The sequence below is a fragment of the Propithecus coquereli genome, unplaced genomic scaffold (genome assembly GCF_000956105.1).
Source record: "Propithecus coquereli isolate 6110/MARCELLA unplaced genomic scaffold, Pcoq_1.0 Scaffold122, whole genome shotgun sequence".
NCBI classification, from domain to species: Eukaryota; Metazoa; Chordata; class Mammalia; order Primates; family Indriidae; genus Propithecus; species Propithecus coquereli.
Window position 1 is genome coordinate 4,536,016 of NW_012136303.1, and position 25,271 is coordinate 4,561,286.

Genomic DNA, 25,271 nt, shown 5'->3' on the forward strand with positions numbered 1-25,271 from the left:
AAAGCAGAGGGAGACAGACTTTCATGTAAAATATAGGTTTTGGGAGATCAATGGATCCCAAAGTCTGGACCATGCACCACCTGTATGAGTCTCTTGTCAAGCATATTCCAGGATTCCCTTCCAGACCTATGAAGTCAGATGACCTGATGGTCACCTCTACCCCACTCCATGATCTGTCATTCTGCTGTCCAGCAACAGGCCTGAGATTTTTATAAACTCAGCTGGAATTGATCAGTCAGATGAATCTCAGCCCCCCAGGGCATGATCACCCTCACATTCACTCTTTCCACAAAGGCTTCTATTGCTCAAGATCAGCTTGGCTTCACCTCTAGAAATATTCTGATTACCCAGCCTGCCCTACTTCCGGGCCAGGCAGGGATGGAGACGTTCTTCTCTGGATCATCTTCAGAGAGAGATTAGCAAACCAGGGCCTCTTGATCCAGCTGCTCCCAGCAGTGTTGCGGAATGGCTACAAGCTTAGGTGGCAGCCCAGCCCTGAAGCCTGCTTTGCCATGCACCAGCGGTGTGGCCCTGGGTGAGCCACTTAAGTGGCTCAGTCTCCTGCGCCCCAGTCTCTTTTCTTGTATGTAGGGATAATAATACCACCTTCTAAAAGGGTTACTGTGAAGATATGAGAAGGCAGGTGAGAAGCTTAGCCCAGCACTAGGCCTGCAGCAGGGATGCAGGAACTGTGAGCTTCTGTGGCGCACTCCTCAAGAGCCTGAGCTCAAAAGCATTTGGCATCAGATCAGGCTGATAACGACTAATGAGGCAGGCAAATCCAGGAATGGTCCTCTCAACTAACAGGCCTCCATTTCCCCACTTTTCAAACAGCTGACCCCTCCCAACCTGTGGGGCTCATGGTATGAATGATGTGGGAGGGCTTTGTGAACGGAGATTGGCAGACACGAGGGTAGAGTCAGGAATGGATTTCCACAGCAGGGCTCTGAGATGGGAGGCAGAAGCTGGTGGAGGAGGCTGGAAGCTACTTTCAGCTTGGTTTGCTGAATCACTTTCGAGGCAGTCTGAAGTCAGGGCGTGTGTACAGGTATGGGCAGAGGCAGAGAGGCGGCCTGAGGAGCTAAGCCCTTCACCCAGTTTAGTTGGCCTCTTCCTTAGGAGTTTGGTGGTTAGTTTCTCAATAAGCAGAGTGTGATGGCTAAGAATGTCATCTCTGGGTTCAAATCCCAGCTCTGCCACTTATTAGCAGTGTAATATTGGGAAAGTTACTTAACTCTCTGTGCAACAATCTCCCCATCTGAAACACTACAATACCTTTCTTTGTGGGGCTACTAAATGAATTAAATGAGTACTTGGCAGCCTGTAAGCTTAACTGCAGCTTTAACTTCAAGTAGAAAGTCTCTAGACTGATGTCTTTGTTATTCCAAGAAAAAAGGGGCTGCTGGATGACACAGGGGACAGTCAAGTGTGAGTCTGTGGACTTGAGGGCAGGGGCCCTATCTCTTCATCTTCACCCCACCCTGGCGTGAAGCTGCCTGGTGCCTGGGAGGCATCTGATAAATGCTTGCTGAACAATTGAATGACTTTTTGTAGCAGGCAGAGAATTTTTTTGGTCCTTGATGGCTCACATGAAACCTAAAGGTCACTTCTTCCTGCTGAGAAACTACATCCTGGTGCCTTTCTTCCCCTGGGGGTGGAAGGCAAGGGTCAGTGAAACTGGTGATGTGGCCTCTTCCTCCTGGGGTGGCAGATTTGGCCCCTCTGGGCCTTTTTTTCCTCCTAAAGGTTAGCTGTGTGGGGCATGAGCTCAGTCAGACAGGATGAAAATACGCCGAGGTTCCCTTGGCAGGGGGGATGTCTGGGATTTGGCTTGGGCTCGAGTCTTGGTGACTGTACGAGGTGAAGGCAGGCTGGGTGGCCCCTGCCTCCCTCCAATACTCCAAGCTGTGGTTTGTTCCCAAAGAGGCCTGAGGTGGGCTAGGGGATGGTGGTGGAGGCGGAGGGGATCCTAAGAGAATCTCAGCTCGGGTGCAGCTCTTCACAGCCTTTCAGCGGGCCTCTCTTCTGCCAACCCCAGGAGACTGCAGGTCCGCCAGGAGAGGGTGGCCAGCCCACCCTCTTTAAACTCTCCCTTCCCCTTCACTTTTGCCAAAACTGTAATGAATACTGGCTTTGGAATCAGACAGACCCAGGGTCAAAACCTCGCTCCGCCCTTACCAGCTGGGAATTCTGGGAGTCCACATAACCCCATAACCCCTCCAAGCCTCAATTTCCACGTCTTGAACCTTTGGACCTTGTTTGGATCCTGAAGGTCTGACTCCAAGTCTGTAGATACCAGCAGCTCACGTAAATTCTAACAACACTGTAGACTTTCTTTGAGAAAATATGTAAGAAAACTCAATTTAATTGAAGAAAAGTCAATTTAATTCTTGGCTTGACTTTCTAAAAAGCATGATTGAATGATCCCCTCCCTTTACTAAAATTATTTCCATCAGATTCCATTCTTTCCCATGTAAATTTTATAGTAACGATCTCAATCATCCAACAGTTTCTGGTCACTCTCAGATTTTTCACTGGACACCTTTGGCCCTCCCTGTATGGTGAGCACCCCTTCTGCCCAAAGTCATCAATGGTTTTTACAAGGTATGATTTTCCCAGGTCAAATTTTGTTTCTCTGAACTTCATTAAGAAAATGATTCTTCTGTTAGTTTCTAGTCACTAACAAATTTTACCATGTACAGTTTTAGCTGCTGTTGGTTTTATTTTCTGTTGATAATGTCTATCTCTCAAAATTTTGAATTGGTTAAAAGACAGACAATTGTTTCTTGACTAATCTATGAGAAATTTGGGACAATGTCCCTTAGTTATTGCTCTAAAAGGCAAGAAAAGTCTCTGGTGTCAAAATGCTAGAGGTTAAAAATACCCTGCTTTAGCAGTTGAGTAGAGAGAAGATTTCATCTGTAAAGTTGTTGAGATAAATAATCAATTCCTCAGCATATGGCCCAAGAGTGGCTTTCAAAACACACTGGGTTCTCTCACTCTGAGGTGCAGATTGGGCAGTGGGGAGAACCAGGGGTCTCAAGCCTCTCACAGATGCTGGGGTACAAAGGGCTGGAGTTGGGGGGAGGGAGGATGGTAGTCAGTGTAGGAAAGGAGGGATCCAGTGCTTGGAAGTGACTGCCTCTACCCCACCTCAGGTCCACCATGAAAAGACAGGTCTGTCCTTTGAGCAAGGGTGACTGGGCCTGCCACTATCTTGCTGGTTCAAGTCACTCTGGACCTTCATTTTTCCAGATGTGGGGCTGGACTAGAATTCTCCTGAGCTAGCTAAAGATTTTGGGGGTGAAGGGTCAGTGTAGGTGAAGACAACACTGACCTCAGTCAGAGGACCAGAGCTGAAGTTCCAGCTGTGCAACCTTGGGCCAGCCACTCAACTCACTGTGTGCTCTAGGGACATTACAGAGGCTCATCTGATCCTTCCCACACCTCTCTGAGGAGGTACTTGCAGTCTCTCCATTTTACAGGTGGCAAGACTGATGCTCAGAGAGCTTGAGTATCTTATACAAATTACAGAGCTGGCCGAGCCAGGCCTTGGTCCTAGGGTTGCCTGCTTTGAGCTCACGCTCCTGACTACCACATCGTCCTGCCAGAGTGCCCCGAGTAACGAGGCCACAATCACCTCGGCTTTCAAAGCCTTGGTGAGCACATCCTGCTCTTTCTCTCTAGCTTTTTCTGTATCTACTCCGACTGTGCCCTCAATGTGCACAAACCATCCAGCTCCTGGGCCTGACCTCTCTCTCCTTTGCACCTACCTCTTCCAGGTTTCCTGCCCTTCAAAGCTGAGTTCAAGTCAAGTTTCTTCCTTCTGGGAACTTTCTCCGGTCTGCTGGCCACCTCTTGATTTATCAGTGGTTCTCAGCCTTAGGCTGTACCACTGCAAGAGGGGCGGACGGAAACATGCTGGGACATCTTTGTAGTCACAAGCTGAGGCAAGGGTGGTGGCACAACTCCCATTTGTGAGCAGGGCAAGGGTGCCAAATGTTTGTCATGCATAGGATAGTCCCGCACAGTGGAGAACTGGCCAAAACACCAATCGTAGGTCCCCAAGGAACATTGGCCTTTATCACTCATCCCCACTGAAATGACATGAACGTGTGGCAGTCTGAGCAGGGTGGCAGTGGGGAAGAGGATAGGCTCTGGGGCCATACCTGGGTTTGAATCCTGGCTTTGTTGCTTATCAGCTGTGTGATCCTAGCAAATTTCTTAACCTCTCTGAGCTTTAGTTTCCCTGACTGTGACACAGGATTAAAAGCAAAAGCTAATCATATAATGTTGTCTGGCAGGTTGACACAGGTAACAGCAGCAGCTAAACTTACTGAACACATTAAGTGCCAGATACCATGCTAAAAGCTTTCCACATGACCCCACAAGGATGGTACTATTATTTTTCTCCACATTTGTGAGGAAATTGAGGCCAGAAAGATCAACTAACTTGTCCAAGGTCACAGAATGGCAGGGTCTGGATTCAAAGTCAGGTAGTCAAATTCCAGAGCCCACACTCCTAACTTCTCACCACCCTGCCTTGCTCTCCTTATAAGATCAGGTGTGAGGAGCCGAGCATACTGCATGGTACACAGCAGGCCACAACACCTGGCAGGTGGCACTGGTATCACTCACCTCAGTACCGTGAATTATTATCCACAAATAACCTTCCCAACAATTGTGGTGGTGGAAGACACCCACCAGAGACTCTTATTCCCTGTAAGGAAACTGTAGCCCAGAGAGCTTATAGTTCTTGTCCTGGTCATCTACAGTGTGACATAGGGGAAAGAGTCCCTGGAGTTTTATAGCCAGGATTTAAACCTGGCTCTGAGTGACAGCAAAGGTCATGTTCTCATCCGAGACCCTGTACTGGTTCCTGAGAAAGCTGCTTCAAATGTTGCAGAGAGGTGCCTTCTGACCTGATGGTGTGGGACAGGGCCAGGATTCCCAGCACGAAGAAATACATGGACAGCAAGAGGTTGATGTACTCCTGGGAGAATATCTGAGACAAAAATGGAAAGAGAAACAGTAAGTCAGGGTTGCTGGTGACTATGAGGAAACCAGAGTCCCCATTTCTCTTCTGGAGGTTGGTCTCACCCTTCTAGAGTTGGAAGACGGTCAGGAAGAGTCTTAAACAGTACTAGAGGCTTTGTAGTGTTTGCAGCTGTGGGGAAAAAAGGGGGGAATCTCAAGTCCCCAGATGTACCTCCCAAAGGATTCTGCAGGTTTATGCTTGGTGGCTCCATATATCTGGAGATAGGCAATTATTGAGTTTGTGTCCTGCATGGGGGTTCTGGGGGCACAGGGGAGTCTGAAGTACAGAGCCCCAAGAGAACTGTCGGAACCTCGGAACTCGCTCTTCCATGTTTCCTTCTCTCTGCTCAGAAACCTAGGGAGCCCCTACGGAGTGGCTGCCCAGGCCCCAGGCCTGCTGGCTACAAGACACCTGCATGCCTGCTCCATTCTCCATGCCCTGCTTTCCTGATAACTCCTCCTGCAGTGACAGCTGGAAGTTATGAGAGCAGCCCTGACAGCTGCTTCTTGGTCTTATTACTGTTAGGTGAGACTGAGAAATATTCTGTCACAATGCTCCCAATTCGAAGACTTTAGATTCACCTGAATGAGACAGGTACTGAAGTGCTAAGGGCAGGGCCGTGGCATGATTGGACGGCATGAGGGGACCCATCTGCTGCTGTATGGACAGTCCCGCAGGGCCTGAGTGGAAGCAGGGAGCCGGCGAGGAGGGTGCCGCACAACCTGGCAGAAGGGCAAGGTGTCCGGGACTGGGGCACGGAGGGGAAGTGATAAACAGCGGAATGATTCTAGATCTGTTCTTGCACTGGAGCTGCAGGATGTGTGGAGGGGCTGGATGTGAGGGCTGAGGGGGCAGGAACAAGGATGATTCCTGGGGTTTTGACTGAGCAGCTAGGCAGATGCAGGTGCTGTTATCTTGGGCGGGAGCTTGGGCAAGACTGGGGCTTCACCCTAGGCTGGTTCTTCTGTGCTTTCCCGGCACTAATGCTGCCTTCGCAGCATTTCTCAGAGCTGTAACTTCACATCTACCTATGTGATCGGTGTCTGTCTCTACCACTTAACAGACGCTCCTTGAGCGCAGGGATGGTCAGCTGTTTCCCTCACTTTGGTATCCCCAGCACAAGACCTGAGGTAGCAGGCACTCGATGAACACAGAATGACTGAACGGATGAGTAAGTCGGGGGCCTATGCGAATGCCTCAAGAAACAGATCTATGAACATATTTTGCAGGCATATGGATTGTGTTTATTTACGAAGATGTGTACCTCTCACACTGTGTTCCTTCGATGTGGGCCTTCAGGAAAAACCTCTCTCGAGCCACACCTTCGAGCTTCTAGTTGGTTTGACTGCAGGGACCACGTGCACAGGACATCAAGTCTCGCATTCCTTTGTACTCTGGCTGCTAAAAAGTCAGAGCCACACCTATGGCCCTTGCTATAAAGGTGCTCACTGAGGGGTCCTCTTCCCCTCTTTCTCCACCTGCTTGATTGAGCTCCTCCCATGGGGCCCCGGTGTGGCTCGCCATGCCTCCCTCTCTAGGACCTGTGGGTGTAGATCCTTTCATTTCATATGCCTCTCTGAGTATAATGCCCGTGGGTGTGTTGGAGTGATCCCTAGAGACCCCACAAAGGGGACTTACTCCCCTACCTGCAACACAGTTGGTGACGAGGATGCGATCGTTCTAAACTCAGGTGGAGAGTCCCTCAGAGAGGCCTACGCAATGAAAGGACTTATCATACTCCCAGGTTCTAGAGAGGGAGACCCATGGACAAGTGCTTTTCTTGGGAGGGTGCAGCACACAAGCAAAAGGCGTGAGGGGACTTTCGTGTTTGTCTGAATGGCACTAGGCCACAGTCAGTGGGGCAGGGAGGCAAGAAGGGGAACCTGTGGCAGAGACCAGTGTTACCACAGTGGTGTACCTAGTTACCTTGCTGGATGCTCACAGCCTGTCCGTGGGGATGTTGAGGCATCAGGAAAATATGAAGTGTTAAAAAATTTACTATGCAGTTACGAACTCCAGTGCCCCACCTGGGAGGAGGGGAGGAAAGGGGCCGAGGAAGAGCTACCGTGGTAGCTGTTTTTCTGTTAAGCAAACCAACCAACCAGCCATCGGGTTGGAGTTCAGGAGCCCAGTGGCTGCACTGTCCAGGAGGAAGCTGCCTTTCAGAAATCTTAGCACGGACACTCTAGAGGCACAGGGAAGAGGTATGCATTGTGCTCCTGCACGAGGCAGGCCGAGGCTTACCTACCCAGAGAGGAGGAAAGGCTGAGCAACAGGAAGCCAGCTGCTTAAATAAAAAAGGTCACACCCACTGCTGCCAGAAATTCCTTTTTGGGACATCTGGCCTAAGCAAAGAATATTAAATACTAAAAATGTCAGAAGGTCTTGAGGCAAGGGACTGGGTGTATATTCCTGGTGCTTAGCACAGCAGAGACTTGAGAAATATCTGCCAAATGCAAAGTCAGAAGCAGTGGGCTACATGTACACAGAGCCACAGAGAGCTCAAAAGTAGAGGGGAGAGGAAAAGGAAACGGAGATGCATTGCAGTTTTATTTATGGAAACTGAACGCTCACTCATACACACAGATACACCAACCCTATATATTCTATAAGAAACATACATATCTAAGGACATAAATCAAACACGTTAGAGGAGGCATCTCTGGCAGAGAGGGAAATGAAGGTGGGAAATGGAGGTGGGAAATGGAGGTGGGTATTGGGGTGAAGAGAGAAAAAATATGGCGGTTCCTGGCATCTACTGAGGATGGTATGCTATGAACCAAGGCATTGGATAAATTCAGCTCTTCACCCCAGGTCCAGGAAAAAAAGAAAAAATAAATCAGTGATTACTCAGTATTACTTAATACACTCTTATTTATAGGAGTAAAAATCAGAATGACATTTTCTGTTTAAAGTGAAGGGAATGCTATAAGTCAATTATGCTATATCTGCTTGTGGGGATATTCTTAAACCACTAAAAAAATATTTCTGATCCAACAATGAGGGAGCTATGGAATAGGAAGTAGGTGTTAAAAATTATGTTTTTGATTCATGCATAGACTGGTAAAAACCAAAAATTTTGGTGCTACCCATTGTAGGTGCGAGTCTGGGTAAGCCAGTACACTTGTTAGCGATACTGTAAAATGGTATAATCTTTTTGGAGAGCGATTTGGCACTATCTGTCTAATCAAAAATGGGGATGTAGGCCAGGTACAGTGGCTCACACCTGCAATTCCACTACTTTGGAGGCTGAGGCAGGAGGATTGCTTGAGCCCAAGAGTTCAAGACCAGACTGGGCAACACAACAAGACCCCATCTCTCTAAAAAAAAAAAAATCAGCTTTGCACTGGTGGTGACCATTTATAGCCTCAGCTACTCAGGAGGCTGAGGTGAGAGGATCACTTGAGCCCAGGAGTTGGACGCTGCAGTAAGCTATGATCATGCCACGGCACTCCAGCCTGGGTGACAGAGCATGACCCCATCTCTTGGGGGGAAAAGGAAAAACAAAAAAAAGGAAAGGAAAAAAAAAAAGGAGATGCTGTTTGACCTGGTAGTTCTACTGTACCTATGCATGAGGAAAACACGTGCATGAAATATGTACATGAAAATATTTATGGCAACGCAGCATAGCCTTAAGAATCTTATTTTAAAAAAAGAAAATATTGGCTGGGCGCGGTGGCTCACGCCTGTAATCCTAGCACTCTGGGAGTCCGAGGTGGGCGGATCGTTTGAGCTCAGGAGTTCGAGACCAGCCTGACCAGCCTGTGCAGCAAGACCCCGTCTCTACTAAAAAAAAAAAATAGAAAGAAATTGGCCAAACAACTAAAAATAGAAAAAATTAGCTGGGCATGGTGGCACGTGCCTGTGGTCCCAGCTACCTGGGAGGCTGAGGCAGGAGGATCCGCTTGAGCCCAGGAGTTTGAGGTTGCTGTGAGCTAGGCTGACGCCACGGCATTCTAGCCCAGGCAAGGGAGTGAGACTCCATCTCAAAAAAAAAAAAAAAAAAGAAAATATTCATGGCAATACTTCTATGTTACCTCAACACTGGACGCACTTAAATACCCTCAGCGGTACATTATAAAACAGAACCATGAGTAGTTGTTAAAAAGAATAGGGTAGATTTGCTGTGCTGATACAAAAATACCTCTGTGGAAAGAATTATATGTTTTACATATTTAAATATTTTAACAAAAATATATGTCTATGTATAACAGACTCACAAGAAACTACATTGGGCAGAGGATTATTGCTCATTTGTACCTTTCCTTAGGTTGAAAAAAAATTTTTAAACATGTACATGTATTTTTAAAATGTAAATTAAAGTCATTCTTGTGGAATTTTCAATGATCAGGAAAAAAAGCACTTGTGACATACTATTAAAAAAAATAAGAAAATACAACATATAGTTATAACAGGATTCTAATGTTAAACATATGCTTATAAAAAGCCTATGCCAAAATGTTAACAGTGACTACCTCTGTGTTGTGGGATTTATTTATCCCTCTCTTGATATACCTTTAAGTTTTCTGTATATTACTTTTATAATTCAGAAAATCCAGAAGACAGTACAATTATATTGAGGAGAGTTGGCAGTAACATGAGAAAATGCTTATGACGTTATTAATGTGAAGTGAGAAAAGCAGCTACAAACTGAATACACCATGTGGTCACAGCTATGGAAAAACCATGCACAGGGAAAAACAGTGGAAGGACACACCTCCAAAGGGAAATTGTGATTGTCTCTGGTAGTGGGGTTTTGGATGATTGCTGTTTTTCCCTTTTTACTGTTCTGTGTTTTCCAGGTTTGCAACACTGAGCCTGTGTAACTTTTATTGGGAAAATAAACCTCGATAAATTAAAAAAAAAAAAAGGCGATTAGTATGGTAGAGGTATGTCTGAGACACAACCTATACCCCATCCCAACATAAATAGTACAGTGAAACCAAACTGGTATCACAAAAACAAAACGAAATGCTACATGGAGAAAAGAAACAGGCACTGGTGGGAAAGGGTCCCAAAAACCAACAGTGGTTGCCTCTGGGTGGGTCTATGGGTGAATTAGTAATTTTTCCCTGCTCTTTATTTTTTATAAATGAACATGCATGGCTTCTGTGATGGGAAAAATAAAACAAAGTCATCTAAACTAAATGACAAAACAGGTGCCAAAGGACTTACTTTGAAAAAGAGGTACAGCCCCAAGAGCGTGCAGCTGGCGATGATGGGGAAGCGGGCGGCATCCCGGCTGGTGATTGTTTCGGGCATGTCCGAAGCATTCTGGAGGAGAGAGAACAGCACCCGCTTAGTGGGACCGTGTTTTTTTTTTTTTTTTTTCTTAAAGAGATGAGGTCTTGCTCTTGCTCAGGCTGGTCTTGAACTCCTGGCCTCAAGAGATCCTCCCGCCTCAGCCTCCCAAAGTGCAAGGATTACATTACAGGCGTGAGTTACCGCGCCTGGCCTGCGAGCATGGTTTTGGCTTCCAGGATGGATCCTGGTGGGAATCTGATGCCCTCACCCACATTTTCCTGCAAGGCTTTGCTAATGCTGTTCCCTCTGCTGGGGTGCTGCCCACCTCCCACTGGGGCAAGATGCTCTGATCCCACCATTTTGCCATAAGATCCGGACCCTGATAGAAACAGTCCAGGGAGAAGAATCCAGGCACATGTGGCACATATGGGGTGACAGCATATGGCAGAGGCTGTTCCAGTATGGAGTAACTGAGAGAAGAAAACCTGGACACTGGTAACCACAGAGCAGTCTCACACTTCATGAGGATTTTTCTTACGGATTAGCTAAGAGGGAAATATGATTAGTCTTTCATTTAGTAGGTAATGAATATTGTGAGTTGAAATGAAATAAACAATGAACAAAACTGACAATGGCTAAAACTGCACACAGGGAGACACAAACCACAAGAAGAAGCAGATAGTGACAAAACTTAAGAAATTTCATTGGGAGACTTGAATACAGTAAAAATAAAAGCCACAATTACATTTATAATAGCAGATGCTATGGTTGGCAAGAATGTGATGTGGGTAAAGAGCTGATGAAGGATAAATATTTACACGAAAAAGAACTGAATGCAATCAAAATAATTTTGGTATTATAAAAATGGAAAAGAATTGAAAATGGAGTAACAGTGCAACACAGAAATTAAATCAGCTTCATAGGATTCAAGCCAAAGGGCTTCCTAGTGAAAATTCATCAATGATAGTATAGTCCTGGTATAAATTTGTATTCAGAACAGATTCAAAAGCTTCCAGGATCGCAATACTGTCTACATGCCCTCTCCCTGCTAGGCAAAATCCTCACAGTTCTCAAGGGCCCAGCAAATGTTCTGGCCACAAGCCTACTCCCCAGCTATTTTATATCACAGCTACCGAAGTCCTAGCAATGCCTGATGAGATTTCTGCTTATGGCTAAAGTGACGTTCTCTCCATAGTGGCCGCAGGCTCATCACAGTGCTGAGATTCTATCATCACACATCCATCCTGTGAATGCAGCACCAGCATCCCTGGGAGAAGGGATCCATTCAGTTGCGAAGTCTCACCGATATTTTGGCTCATAGCTGGCTCTTAAAAACCAACAGGAAAAAACCTGCTAAGAGGGAAGCTGTCTGGGGAAGGTAGACCTGGCTGTGCCCCAGGGTGGAAGGTTGCAAAGTGGGAAGGAGAGGGGCAGAGGGCAGCAAGCCCATGAAATGATCACTGGGAGGGGGGTTGTGGGGAACGGGGATGCGTACACAGCGCTGGCCAGAGTATAAACCTGTCCGGTCTTTTGGAAAGGGCTATTTGGCAGGATGCATCAAATCGTAATTTGCACGTGCCCAAGGATACAAAGAGAAGATTCACAGAACAGGAACTACAAATGGCTCTTAATCATAAGAAAAGAATGTCCATTCTCATTCTCAATAAGAGAAACTCAAATTAAAGTACACTGAGATTCCATTTTTCATCTGTCAGAATGGCAAGAAGCCACATGTTTGGTAACACGCTGAGTTGGAGAGGCTGTGGGGAAGGAGGCAGGCTTCCTGCAGATAGCAAGCTGGCAAAACGTGTCTACGTCAAAATCACAAGTGCACGTACCCTCTGACCAAGCGGTTCCACTTCTCGGGATTTTTCCTACAGATAATTCACATGTAAGTAAAATGATGCATATTAAGTATATTCATGGTATTCACTGCTGTTAATGGCTTGCTGGGAGATAGTCATTTGCTCTCCGAGCCTCAGATGAGTAAATCTGTCAAACCAGATGGCAATCTCAAGCTTTACTTACCTTGAAAAAGAGCCAAGAGCCTTAAACCAAATGAGATACGGGATGCAAAAGCACCTGGCAAACTGTACTGAGCCCACATGAGGGCTGTGATTACCAGGGAAAGGCGAGTGAGGAGGCCCTTAACCAAACCCCTACGCGTGTATGGCTGTGCGGCCCACACCCTGGGCCGGATGGTAGACCCTTCCTCTGGAGCCACTGGGGGCAGCTCTGTGTGACTCACTCTGGCAGCTCTGCCAGGAGCTGGGGGTGGGATGGGTGAGCAATACTGACAGAGAGGCCTGTTTACTTCCTTCTCTCTTCTCTCTCAGTCCTTGTTTTCTGCTTTTGGCAGCAGTGTGCTGTGGGACTCAGGCAAGTTCCTCACCCCCTCTGTGCACTTCCACAGACTCAGGACATTTCCTGTGTAGTGGTTGTGTACAAAAATAAATCAGCCCTGGCCAGGCGCGGTGGCTCACGCCTATAATCATAGCACTCTGGGAGGCTGAGGTGGGAGGATTGCTTGAGGCCAGGAGTTCGAGACCAGCTGGAGCAAGAGCAAGACCCTGTCTCTACAAAAACTAGAAAAATCAGCTGGGCGTTGTGGCATACACCTGTAGTCCCGGCTACTTGGGAGGCTGAGGCAGGAGAATCGCTTGAGCCCCGGAGTTTGAGGTTGCTGTGAGCTATGATGACACCACTGCATTCTAGCCTGGGTGACAGAGAGAGACCTTTACTCAAAAAAAAAAAAAAAAAAATCAGACAGCCCCTGACCTCAGAGTTCACAGGCAGGTAGGCTAAGGTCTTGACAAATAAACAGAATATTACAATGCAGTCTGACACACGACAAAACAGACACGTATACCAGTATGAAACACAGTACAAATGCCAAGTGGTTAAAAGAGGGCTCTAAGGTCAGAAAGCCCAGTCTGACTCCAGCTCTACTTCTTTCCAGCTGTGGGACTTTGGGAAAGTGATTCTTTTTTCTCATTTTCTGGGAGCCTTGATCTCCTCAGCTGCAAGATGAGCTGTGAGGATTCTGATTTCTGCGCATTGTGTCTTGAGTCATTTGATTCAAGCTCTATATGCTGTTATGTATAAGGGAATCATGAGAGAGCAGACAAGACCCCATTTCTGCAGAGCAGTAGGGGAGTGTCAGAGGTTGCTAGAGCAGATACCACTTAAGCAAGGCCTTGAAGGTCAAGCACAGGGTCTGGCATGCAGTAGGAGCCAGATAAACGCAGAGTTGAGGAGTTTGCATTGTGTACAAGGAAAGGAAGGGTTTATCAGGCAGAAGGACCTGTGAGTGCAGAGGCTCAGGGCTACGAAAGTACGCCTGGGACTTTGTGGCTTCACCTACAAGCCAGTGTTATGGCTCATTTCCACGTATTCCTTTCAATTGAGCCAGGTACCCCGGGTGGGAAGAGGTTTAATACTATTCAATGACAAACCAAGGTTGGACAGATGCTCCACCACACAGAGGAATCTGGTCTCCTTTGTGGGTGACTGTTATAAATATCTCACACAGCAATGTTGAGTCAGAATGGGAGACCTGAAATCTGAATGACGGTAACAATTATAAGGATAATATTTACTGAGAACTTTCTATGTGCCAAGCACTGTTCTAGGTGCTTTACGTGATTTCATCCTCACAAAAACCCTACAAAGCAGTACTTTTAATAGCTCCCTTTTAAACATGAGGAAACTAAGGCTCAGAGAGGTGAAGTAACTTGCTTAGGTCACACAGCTGGTGAGTGGCAGAGCCAGGAATTCAAACTGAGGCAGTTCCAGACCCCAAACTCCTGGCAACTATGTCCCAGATGACCTCACCTTTCCCACCCGGAACTCTCTGTTGGAAAGTTCTGACAAGATGCTCAAGGAGCCTGTGAGCTTTCTGAGGAACAGAACCCTGACAGTAATTGAATAGTTAATCTTCGTGGTGACAGAAATACTAAGAGTTGTTAGGATTCTTTACCAATTGGTTTGGGATTTTTAAACCAGACGCACGTATGCAAATGCAGTAGCTCCTGAAACACAATTGAGTGGGGAAGAAAAGCTGACACAATAGCAGAAATAAATTTAGCTTCCAGTGACATTCTGGATGTTCAGTTATCAGGGCGGAAGCAAAAGCAATAAGGGAAGACAGATGCCTGGCTTCCAGACATTGGCATGGCTCGAGCTCCAGGAGCGCTGCTTCCAGGCCATGCCCTGGAAATGATCTGGAATTCGTGGACCATTCTGTTACCGTTGCCCCAACTGGAGAACCCAGGGTCTCCTCTCCTTATCAGCACATTCAGTCACTCACCTCCCCACAACTGCATTTCCTGAACTAACACCTCCCACCCCAATTCGTGGGCCCCCACTGCCATCTTCACCACAACCCCTGCGCCAGCCTCCTTACCCTTCCTTCTCCCTCTGCCTATCACCTCCCCTGCCATGAGCTCTTTCAAAGCCCTACACCCGACTGTATCACATACCTGCTTAAAAACCTCTGGAGAATGGACTATTACGCGGCCATTAAACAAGAATCGAGGTCACTGCTGGTGGGAGAGTAAACTCATACGACTTCTACAGTGGATCATTTGGTAAAATCTATCTAAACAAAAAATGCACATAGCTTTCCACCCAGCAAATCAATTTCCAGGGCTTGCTAAAACACACACTGCTGGGCCCACCTTGAGTTTCTGATTTAGGAGTTGCATTTTTAACCAGTTCTCAGGTGATGCTGATGCTGTTGGTCCAGGAACCACACTTTGAGAAACACTTTAGAGTGCTTTAAACAAACTGTGGGGTACAGGTGGGGTACCACACAGCTGTTAAAGAACATGCCCACCATATGTACTGACATGATTTGATCTCCAACATATACTTGGTGAAAAAAGCAAGGTGCAAAAAAGTATGTGTGTGTATGTATATAAAACAATATATAGCAGTTATAGAATAAAAATGGGGGAAAAGCATATGATTATTCATTTGCAAAAGCACAGAATCTCCCCTGATGGATATCTAAGAAAACAGGTGACAGGGGGTGCCTCTGCGGGGGAAATTGGGCAGCTTGGGATGGGAGGGAGACTTTCACTGCGCATCCCTTTGTATCTTTCAAATTCTGTACCATGGGCATGCATAACCTCCCCTTCCCACCATAAGGAAGGGTGAGGTGCAGCTACATGTGTTGACATAGAAAAATAACCAAGAAATAGTGTTTAAAAAAATCAAGTTGCAGAGTGACATGTACTGTACAATCCCATTTTTATAAAAATAAATTTACATATATACACAGGCACATAAATTACATGTTTGTATATACACAGAAAAAATTCTGGAAGGTTACATACCAAACAGCTAATTCGAAGTAGTGTGTAACTACTTCCAAGGAATAGTACTGAGGTTTTTCCTTATACTTCTGCATTGCTTGAATTTTTTATAAGCATGTAGTATTTTTGTAGCTATAAAGATTAAGCACTTCATTGCCTTCAGGATTGTTCCTCACAAAGGCCACAGGCTCCCCGAGCATCTTCTTGTCACTGCATCCAGGCCCTCTCCTGGGCTCATGTCACACCTTCCCCGAACACACCTGTGGTTCCATGCCTCCCTCTCCTCCTGTCAGCCTGCTCAACTCTCACCCATCCGTGCAAAGACAACTGCTGCCCCCTCCAGGAGGCATATCAGAATTCAATCTAGTTGGCTGGTCACATGTCTGCTTCTCCTTGGTGACTGAGCTGTGAGGGCAGGGCTTGGCCTTCTTTGTCTTGGCACTCCTGGTACCCAGCCCAGAGTGGGCACCTAGTCCTGTTGGCTGAGAGGCTCCTCTGTGTTACAGGCCAAGGGCCTTGGAACCAATCTGACGTGCAGCTACTGCTTGGGTTGGATTGGCCCCTGCCTGGGGACGTAGGTCTCCGACAGGAACGGGTGCGCTGCACTGGGACGGATCCTCCCTAGGCTACTTCTTCCCAACACATGCCTGGACGCTCCACCTTCTTCTCCCCATGACTTCACAATTTGCCCTGCCTGTTATGGCCCCTTTGGCCCCTGGGAGAATTCTGTCCTCTCACTGGCTTTTGGGTCTAACATTGGTGGAAAATCAAAGCTCCTGGGTCTCCACACTAACTCTTCTCTCTCCTTGCCAAATGACCAGGGAAATGGCTCAGGGTAGAAAAGGGAGGCATTTGGCCTGTCCTTTCTCTAGGTCAAAATGCCACTTGAGTGAGCTTTTAGAGGCATCAGTATGAAGGAATGAGCCCTGGATTAGGACTAGGCACACCTGGTTCTGCCCCTAACTGGCAGTGTGATTTTCAGAAGTTATTTCTTTGACCCTCAGTTTCTTTTTCAGTAAAATGGGGCTAATAAAACTGGCTCAACCTACCACACTCAGCTGCTGTGAGCATCAAAGGGGATAAAGGTTTTGTAAACTTCAGAGCATCCTGGTTATTGGTGGTGGCAGGCTACTAATGGTCGGGTCCTGTTTGTAATTTCATATATCTTCCAACCCCACTGCCCTGCAGGAGATGCCTGGGGGACCTATTTAGAGGCTTAACACCCTCTCTCTCCGATTTCTGGAGATAGCCTTGCCCCGGCTAGAGTGCGGTGGCGTCACTGTAGCTCACTGCAACCTCAAACTCCTAGGCTCAAGTGATCCTCCTGCCTCAGCCTTCCGAGTAGCTGGGACTACAGGCACACGCCATCATGCCTCGCTAATTTTTCTATTTCTTCGAGAGATGGGGTCTCGCTCTTGCTGAGAGCTGGTCTCGAACTCCTGACCTCAAGTGATCTACCTGCCTCAGCTTCCCATAGTGCTAGGATTACAGGCATAAGGCACCACGCCCAGCCGCTTTTCAAATGCTTGACTTACAGTTTTGGCTCCTTTATATATTTGCTTTTTTAATTTCCATCATGCCAGGCCTTAACACTACCCTCTGCTCCACCCACATCAGAATCTCCACTATCTCCTGAACTGCCTCATACCTGGTTTCTTCTGCTTAGAATGCCTTCTCCTGGCTGAAATTCAACCTCTATATGAAGGCCCAAGCCTACTTCTAGCAAAACCTCCCTGCCCTGCCCCAGATGTGCTCAATCTTTTTCCCTAAACCCTGCAGCACTGCTTGTATTAAAATCACAGATCTAATTATTCTTCCTTCATCCAGACTCTTGAATTCCTTGGTAACAGGGCTCTGACCTACTCATCTCTGCAGCAAACCCCCACCCTAGACAATAGTGGAAGTTCAGGAAATGCTGTCGTCTGGCAGGTGCTTTCCTAAGAGATTAGTGATCCCTGTGCAGAAGGTGCCAAGGAGAATTAATTACTCAGACAGTTTGGGGAGCTGCTTGGATCAAGCTGCCCTTCACCTTCTTTGTCCTGGTCTACTTCAGAACTTCTCTTTGCACTGTCTGCCTGACAGGCATGGTAGGGAGGCTTACGGCCACCTGAACTTTGTTTAGAAGAGGAAGAATAAGGAAAATGGGATCACATCTGAGTCTCTCAGCCTAAGCCCTGCCTACTTTCCTTTGTATCTGACCAGAAAGAGCCAGTAGTGAGTTCTCTGCTCTTGGGGAAGGAAGGTGGCAGGCTTCAACCACTGCTCAAGTTGGGTAGTGTTTTGAGAACCTAAGCTTAAGCAATTTCACAAGTGGCAGCTGCTTTGTGGGCTTGCCCTCTTTGGGTAAGACAGCTTCCGCTTAGGTCCATCTTCAGGTCTGGGTGGAGGAGGAGCAGTGGGGAGCTGCAGATTAAGAGGCTGTGGAGGAAGGGAGAGGGTGCCAGGAAGTGAGAAGGTAAAATGGGCTAGAGAGCGCTTAATATAGTGGAGAAGTGGGGGTGAAGAGGGGGGAGGGAGACAGAAGGTGGGAGCTGCTGGAGTCTTCTCAGGTATCCAGTGGGACAGATGTCAGGGAAGGCAGGGATGGGGTGCGGGCCAGTCTTACAAGAGAAGGCCAACAGTGGCTCAGTTACTCAGCAGGTAGGACCAAATGGTGGAAGGACTGTCTGAGGTTATGAGGAGAAAGGCTACTTTGAGACAGAGTCAGGGGCTGGGGGCGGGAAAAGCGTTAGGAGTCAGGAACAGGGTGTGGGTTTTGGCTAGGACAGGTCCAAGGTTAGATGGTAGTTAGGGAGAGGAAACCAGCAAAATAAGATGTCCACACCTGGTTACAAAGTAGAGGCATCAAGGTGCCAGGTTATGAAGCGCCAGCTGACTGGAATTGGTTCCAGAAAGTCAAGTGAAAAACTGGGGGCTGAGGATTATTTTTGAGGCAGGGGCAAGGGCCTGATCTGAGGGGTGCTAGGTGAGCCCATGAGGTGCCATAGATTCCAGTGAGACAGAAGGCAAAGTCTAGGGATGGGTCTGGATGGTAGAAATGGCCTTGGGGTGGGGTGAAGCAGGATTCCTAACTGAGGGGTGACAAGAGGTTGTACATTCGGGAGTCCTCAGGACCAGTATCCCATCAGGTACAGATTGGGGTTGACCCAAAGCCCAGGATGGGGCTGGTCTGGCTGGACCCAATAGGCTCAAAACAACCAGCGCCCCACTGCAATGTGAGGGTCGGTTGACAGTGCTCCTAGCCGTGGCATTATGCACAGAGAGAGGGATGTGTCAGGGTCCGGGTTGGGGCGGGGGTTAGAAACAAGTCCCTATTTTAGGAAGGTGTCAGTACCCAGATCCTGAGGTCAGATTGGTTGGCGCGAAGTGGGCCCCAGGTGGAGGGAACGGTGGTGAGCAATGCTGGAAAGGGTCGGTGTTCGGGGAGAGGAGGTGTTTGTCCTGCCTAGGAAGGGTCCGTGTCGGCCGTGTCCGGGGTGGGGTTGGAAACAGTTGACCCTACCTTGCCGCGGGCGCATCGCACGGAGCGCAGGGCGCCGAAGAAGATGGGCAGCAGCGCCATGAGCAGGAGGCTGCCGTAGGCCAGCGCGATGCCCTCGGGCGTGGAAGGCGGCCGCGTCGTGCCGTTGGCCGGGCTGCGTGCCCCGGCGCTGCCGTTGTGCGGGTCTCTGAGGGCCGAGTCCATGGCGAAGCTGCGCTCGGGATCCGACTTCACCTCAGGCCGCTGCAGTAGGGACGCAGATGAAAAAACGGGCGCTGCGGGGAAAGCCACGTTCCCCTAAAGAAACAGGAAGTGACGCACCTCCCTCGCCAGCCCGCGCCGCGCACGCCCGCGCACACGCATGCACGCACGCGCGCGCGTGCACGTCTCCCCGCCCGCTCGCCCTCTAGCGGTGGCAGAGGGCCGGGCGGCGGGTTGCTAAGCAACTTGCAAGGTTCAGAAAGGAACACTGTACCACTGCGGTGGGCGTCCATCCCGAGAGAGACCTGAGGACCCCAGTCCTCAGTTCAAGTCTGTCTCCTCAATCCCAGGCTGTCCCAATGTCCATAAATCCTCATATTCCTAATAACTAAGAATTTGGTTATTCATGCATGCATCCATGCGTGAATATCCGATTGTTTATTCACTCCTTAAATATTTATTGTGTTCCACCATATGCCACTGTCCTAGGCTGTGGGGACACTGAGGTGAACAATACAGGCAAAACTTCATCCCCACCTTCATGAGTCTTGCATTTTAGTGCGCTGTGTGTAGGAGGTTGGGAAGACAATAAATAAAATGAACAAAATAGAATGTAAATTCTGTAAGATGGTAGTGTATAGTTAAGTGTTATATAGCATGTTAATGCATTTAAATAATTTAGAGAAAAATGAATCAAAAAGAGGGCAGGGGGTGTGTGAAGTTTGGAAATGTATTGAGTGCCTACTATGTGCCAGGCAATAATAATTGCTTCCCAGTTCATGACACCTTACAGTTTATAAAGCTTGTGGCTATTATCACAATTGGAAGAAACTACTTATTTATATTTATGTGATTCTTATTTTTTATTTATTTATTTTTGAGACAGAGTCTCACTATGTTGCACAGGCTAGAGTGCCATGGCATCATCCTAGCTCACAGCAACCTCAAACTCCTGGGCTCAAGCGATACTCCTGCCTCAGCCTCCCGAGTAGCTGGGACTACAGGCATGCGCCACCATGCCCGGCTAATTTTTTCTATATATTTTTAGTTGTCCGATTAATTTCTTTCTATTTTTACTAGAGACGGGGTCTCGCTCTTGCTCAGGCTGGTTTCGAACTCCTGAGCTCAAGAAATCCGCCCGCCTCGGCCTCCCAGAGAGCAAGGATTACAAGCGTGAGCCACCGCGCCCAGCCATGATTCTTATTTTTAATACTGGTTTTCAAACAGAAAACCAGAAAGGTTAAAATATGCACATAGTGAAAACTCAACAGTACAAAAGGGTACGCAATGAACAGCGAGACTCCCTCCCTTTTTAGTTTCCTGACCTACCTTCCTGAAGGCAACCACTCTTAATATTTTCTCGTGTATCATTTTAGAATTTCCTCATGCATTTATAAGCATATATATATTCATTTACTAATTCTTTCGTTCAACACATCATTATTGCATATCTAGTACCTAAGAGGTGCTATGCTAGCTCCTGGAAATCTAAATGCTATAAATGAAACAAACATGGAGCTGGGCAGTGAATGGCCCAAGGAATCACCTTGGGTAGGATGCTCAAGGGAGGTCTGACACCTAAAGGGAAGGGAGGAGCCAGTCAAAGGATAAGAATTCCAGGTAGAGATATGTACAGAGGTCCAGAAGTGAGAAAGGGCTTGATAGAGGAAGTGAAAGATGATCAGTGTGTCTGGAGGGGAGTAAAAAGGGAACTGATGGTGCAAAATGAGGTCAGATTGGTTGACAAGAATCATCTCACATTGGGCTTGGTGGACTGTGGATGAATTTTATTCCAAGAGAAATGTGAAAACAGTCAAAGTTGTTATGCAGGGGAGTAGTATACTGATACATCCTTATTTTTTTGGTAAGTGTTTGATTAATATCTGTCATCTCTGCTGGATTGTATTGTCCATGAAGGCAGAAACTATGTCGCTAATATTCATTGTTGAATTTCAAGCCCCTGGAATAGTGCCTGGCACATGGTGGGCACTCAGTGAATATTTATTGAATGAATGAATGGATGGATGAATATCCCATTTTATTTCCAAAGAACTATTTGACACAGATAGGAAATCCCTACTGTCATTTTGTAGATGAGGAAACCAAGGCTCATACAGCTCATACAGCATGCCAATAGCAGAGTCAGGACTCAACAAGGGGCCTTTTGATTCCAAGTCAGAGGATATTTCCTGCACTCACATCTCACATCTGCCTTTAGATAAAGGTATTTCCCCAGCACTAAAACATCTCATTATTTCTGCATCTATTCACCTTGCCCGTCATTGAATACCTACATCATGGATAACCTTTCTGTTCCAGCTTCCCCTCAGGTTTCCCCTGCCTCTGTCCATTCTTACCCCATATCATTAGCAGAGTGGGAAAATGCATGAGACACTCGTACAGGAAGCAAAGAAAGGAATTTCCTTATGGGAACTACAGCTTCAGTCTGGGGGCAGCTAGATTTGGCAATTCGCACTTTAATCTCATTGTCCGAGTTAGGCCAGATGTTTATGGAACAGCATGGAAAGGAAACGGACCTGGCACATAGAAGGTGCCCAACAAATGTTAGATGAATAAATGCAACTTATTTATGAACGAAGTGAGACTTAAGTCCCCTCATTTTCACTTCCCACCTGTATACCCTTAAGCAAGTCACTTCACTCACTATGCTTCAGTTTCTTCCTCTGGTAAACGACAACTGTTGAAACACAGGATTGTGATCCTTTTGTAGTTCATAAGTGTGATAATTGAGTTTTCACTCACCAGTGAGGGATATGCCCACCTCAAACTTTGTTACAATGTCAGCACATTACTTGTCTGAAGTGAAAAAGAAAAAAAGCCAGGATTGTTTTGAGGCAGTAAACTTGGAAGGCATAGTAAATGCTAGATATACATTTTGCATTTTTGTTTCCCTCTTTACATTGGCTGTTGGGAAGCTCAGTTTGAAATTTGTATCCCACCTTTAGCAATGATACATACTCCATAATCTACTAGCCTCACCCTGACTCATCTTATTACCTTTACTTTTTAAAAATAATTATAGTATTTTATTTTCATAGTAGAGCCAAATAATTTAGTGAAATGACTTTTTATTTTATTTTTTATTTTTTATTTCAGCATATTATGGGAGTACAAATGTTTAGGTTACATATATTGTCCTTGACCCACCCAAATCAGAGCTTCAAGGGTGTCCATCCCCCAGACGGTGCGCACCGCACTCATTATGTGTGTATATACCCATCCCCTCCCCAACCTCCCATCTGCCTGACGCCCGACGAATGTTATTACTATATATGCACTTAAGTGTTGATCAGTTAAAACCAATTTGATGGTGAATACCTGTGGTCCTTGTTTTTCCATTCTTGGGATACTTCATTTAGTAGAATGGGTTCCAGCTGTATCCAGGATAATACAAGAGGTGCTAAATCACCACTGTTTTTTGTGGCTGAATAGAACTCCATGGTATACATATACCACATTTTATTAATCCACTCATGTATTGATGGGCACTTGGGTTGTTTCCACATCTTTGCAATTGTGAATTGTGCTGCTATAAACATTCGACTGCAGGCCGGGTGTGGTGGCTCACGCCTGTAATCCTAGCTCTCTGGGAGGCCGAGGAGGGCGGATTGTTTGAGCTCAGGAGTTCGAAACTAGCCTGAGCAAGAGTGAGACCCCGTCTCTACTAAAAATAGAAAGAAATTAATTGGACAACTAAAAATATATAGAAAAAATTAGCCAAGCATGGTGGCGCACGCCTGTAATTCCAGCTACTCGGGAGGCTGAGGCAGAAGGATCGCTTGAGCCCAGGAGTTTGAGGTTGCTGTGAGCTAGGATGACGCTGCGGCACTCTAGCCCAGGCAACACAGTGAGACTCTGTCTCAAAAAACAAAACAAAACAAAACAGAACAAAACAAAAATTCAAGTGCAGATGTCTTTTTTATAGAATGTCTTTTGTTCTTTTGGGTAGATGCCCAGTAATGGGATTGCTGGATCAAATGGTAGTTCTACTTGTATCTCTTTAAGGTATCTCCATACCTGTGTTACAGAGTACATGTAGTGTTTGTTTCTCCATTCTTAAGAATGGAATAATGGTCTCCAGTTCCTCCCAAATTGCTGCAAAAGGCATTAATTCATCCTTTTTTATGGCCTAGTAGTATTCCATGGCATACATATTCCACATTTTGTTACTCCACTCCTGAATTGATGGGCACTTGGGTTGATTCCACATCTTTGCGATTGTGAATTGTGCTGCCATAAACATTCGAGTGCAGGTGTCTTTTTGTGATAAAATGACTTCTGGGTAGCTACACAAAGGAAAAGAAGTCATTTTGTCTCGACCCATCTGAGAGAAAGGGCGGGAAAGCAATAAAACTCTGCGTAAATATTTGCTGTTCCTGTTACCTGCTGGCCACAGGGACTTTAAATGCATGTGCTCAATAAATATTTGTGTAGGAAGGATGAATATATTGTTCCCTTCCCCTAACCTCCTTGTCTCACCTCACACTCTGGTTAATCCTACTCATCCCTCAGAGCTGCAGTCAAAAGTCATTTCCTCGGAGCGTGAGTGAGACTGCGGGAACCTCAGGAGCCTACCTTCCCAGCAGGGTGGAGCCAGCAGTGAATGCCGGGGTGGTGTCACTAAGGTAAGAAACTCTGAGGAACACTTTCTATGTCCCCATAACTCCTTGCGTCAGGACTGGAATTTCATTAGGGAAAATCTTTTTGGAGACCAAAACTGCTCATGTGGAGATATGCCTGATATTATAATAAATTGTTTCAGCTCCACAATCCTACAGAAATTCTCACACAGGACTGTCGGGGGACATGCCCAGGATTTTTCTGCAGTGTTTTTTTTTTTTTTTGTGAGTGTGTGTGTTAGGGGAAAGTAAGAGCAAACCTAGCTGTGCGTCACAGGAAAAGGGATAGACAAAACGTGCTGGATGTTCACTATGGGATACCAGGCAGCAACAGGAAGCACATCCCACATGCATGCTCGGTTAGGGATACTGCATCCTGGTTTGGGTGGGACAGTCATGATTTATGCCCTTTGTCCTGGCCTAATTCTTTTTTTTTTTTTTTTTGAGACAGAATCTTGCTCTGTTGCCTGGGCTAGAGTGCCGTGGCATCAGCCTAGCTCACAGCAACCTCCAACTCCTGGGCTCAAGTGATCCTCCTGCCTCAGCCTCCCCAGTGGCTGGGACTACAGGCACACACCGCTGGCTAATTTTTTCTATTTTAAGTTGTCCAGCTATTTTTTTTCCTATTTTTAGTAGAGATGGTGGTCTCACTCTTGCTCAGGCTGGTCTCGAACTCCTGACCTCAAGCCATCCACCTGCCTTGGCCTCCCAGAGTGCTAGGATTACAGGCGTGAGCCACCATGCCTGGCCCGTCCTGGCCTAATTCTTAATAGAGCCCCTTTCACTCTCAAAATTGTATGAGTTTGGATGATAACGCATAGTCACTATCTTAGGTCAGAAGCAGAGTCTGAGGTGGGGATAGTTATTTAAGTGATTTTGGGGGGAGTGTTCTTAGGAGGAAAGGAATGGGGGGAAGGCAGGAGATAAAAGGCTAAGTGAGGATGTGGAGCTCTGGAGCACAAACTGCACCCCAGAGTTGTTTCTGCCTGAGGCTGGGGGTCCTGCCTTTTGTACCCCTGTATCTTTCATTGGCCACAATCTTGGGGTCAGGGGTGGCCACTTGGCTCCTGTTTGCCCAAGGACAATTCTCCAGAGAAGATGGCAGCTGTGAGTGGCTTACAGCCAATACTCACAACAGCTAGGGGAGGTTGCACTCTACCCTTAAAGGGGGTCGGGGCAGGGCAGAGAGCATCCCTCACAACCCCCTAATCCTCGTCAGCATGGGTAGCCCTTTAAAACACAGAGCTGAGCATTAAGAAATGAAAAATGTACCATACAATAGATGCAAGTTAAAAGTACATATCACACAGCCACATGGCAAATCTAAGAAGGATATTTACATATGAACA

At 46.8% G+C, this 25,271-nt stretch overlaps 1 protein-coding gene across 2 annotated transcripts in view; it reads right to left on the bottom strand.

The window, feature by feature from the left end:
• The window catches only part of HM13 (histocompatibility (minor) 13), a 41,714-nt gene extending 22,274 nt beyond the window's left edge, over positions 1 to 19,440 (bottom strand). For both annotated transcript variants that reach the window (XM_012637666.1, XM_012637667.1), the window contains exons 1-3: positions 19,103 to 19,440; positions 10,214 to 10,312; positions 4,923 to 5,005 (exon numbers count right to left, since the gene is read on the bottom strand). In XM_012637666.1, coding sequence (XP_012493120.1) covers positions 4,923 to 5,005; positions 10,214 to 10,312; positions 19,103 to 19,285 — 365 coding nt within the window. In that variant the 5' untranslated portion in view covers positions 19,286 to 19,440. The remainder of the gene's footprint in view (positions 1 to 4,922; positions 5,006 to 10,213; positions 10,313 to 19,102) is intronic.
• Between the last annotated feature and the right edge of the window lie 5,831 nt (positions 19,441 to 25,271).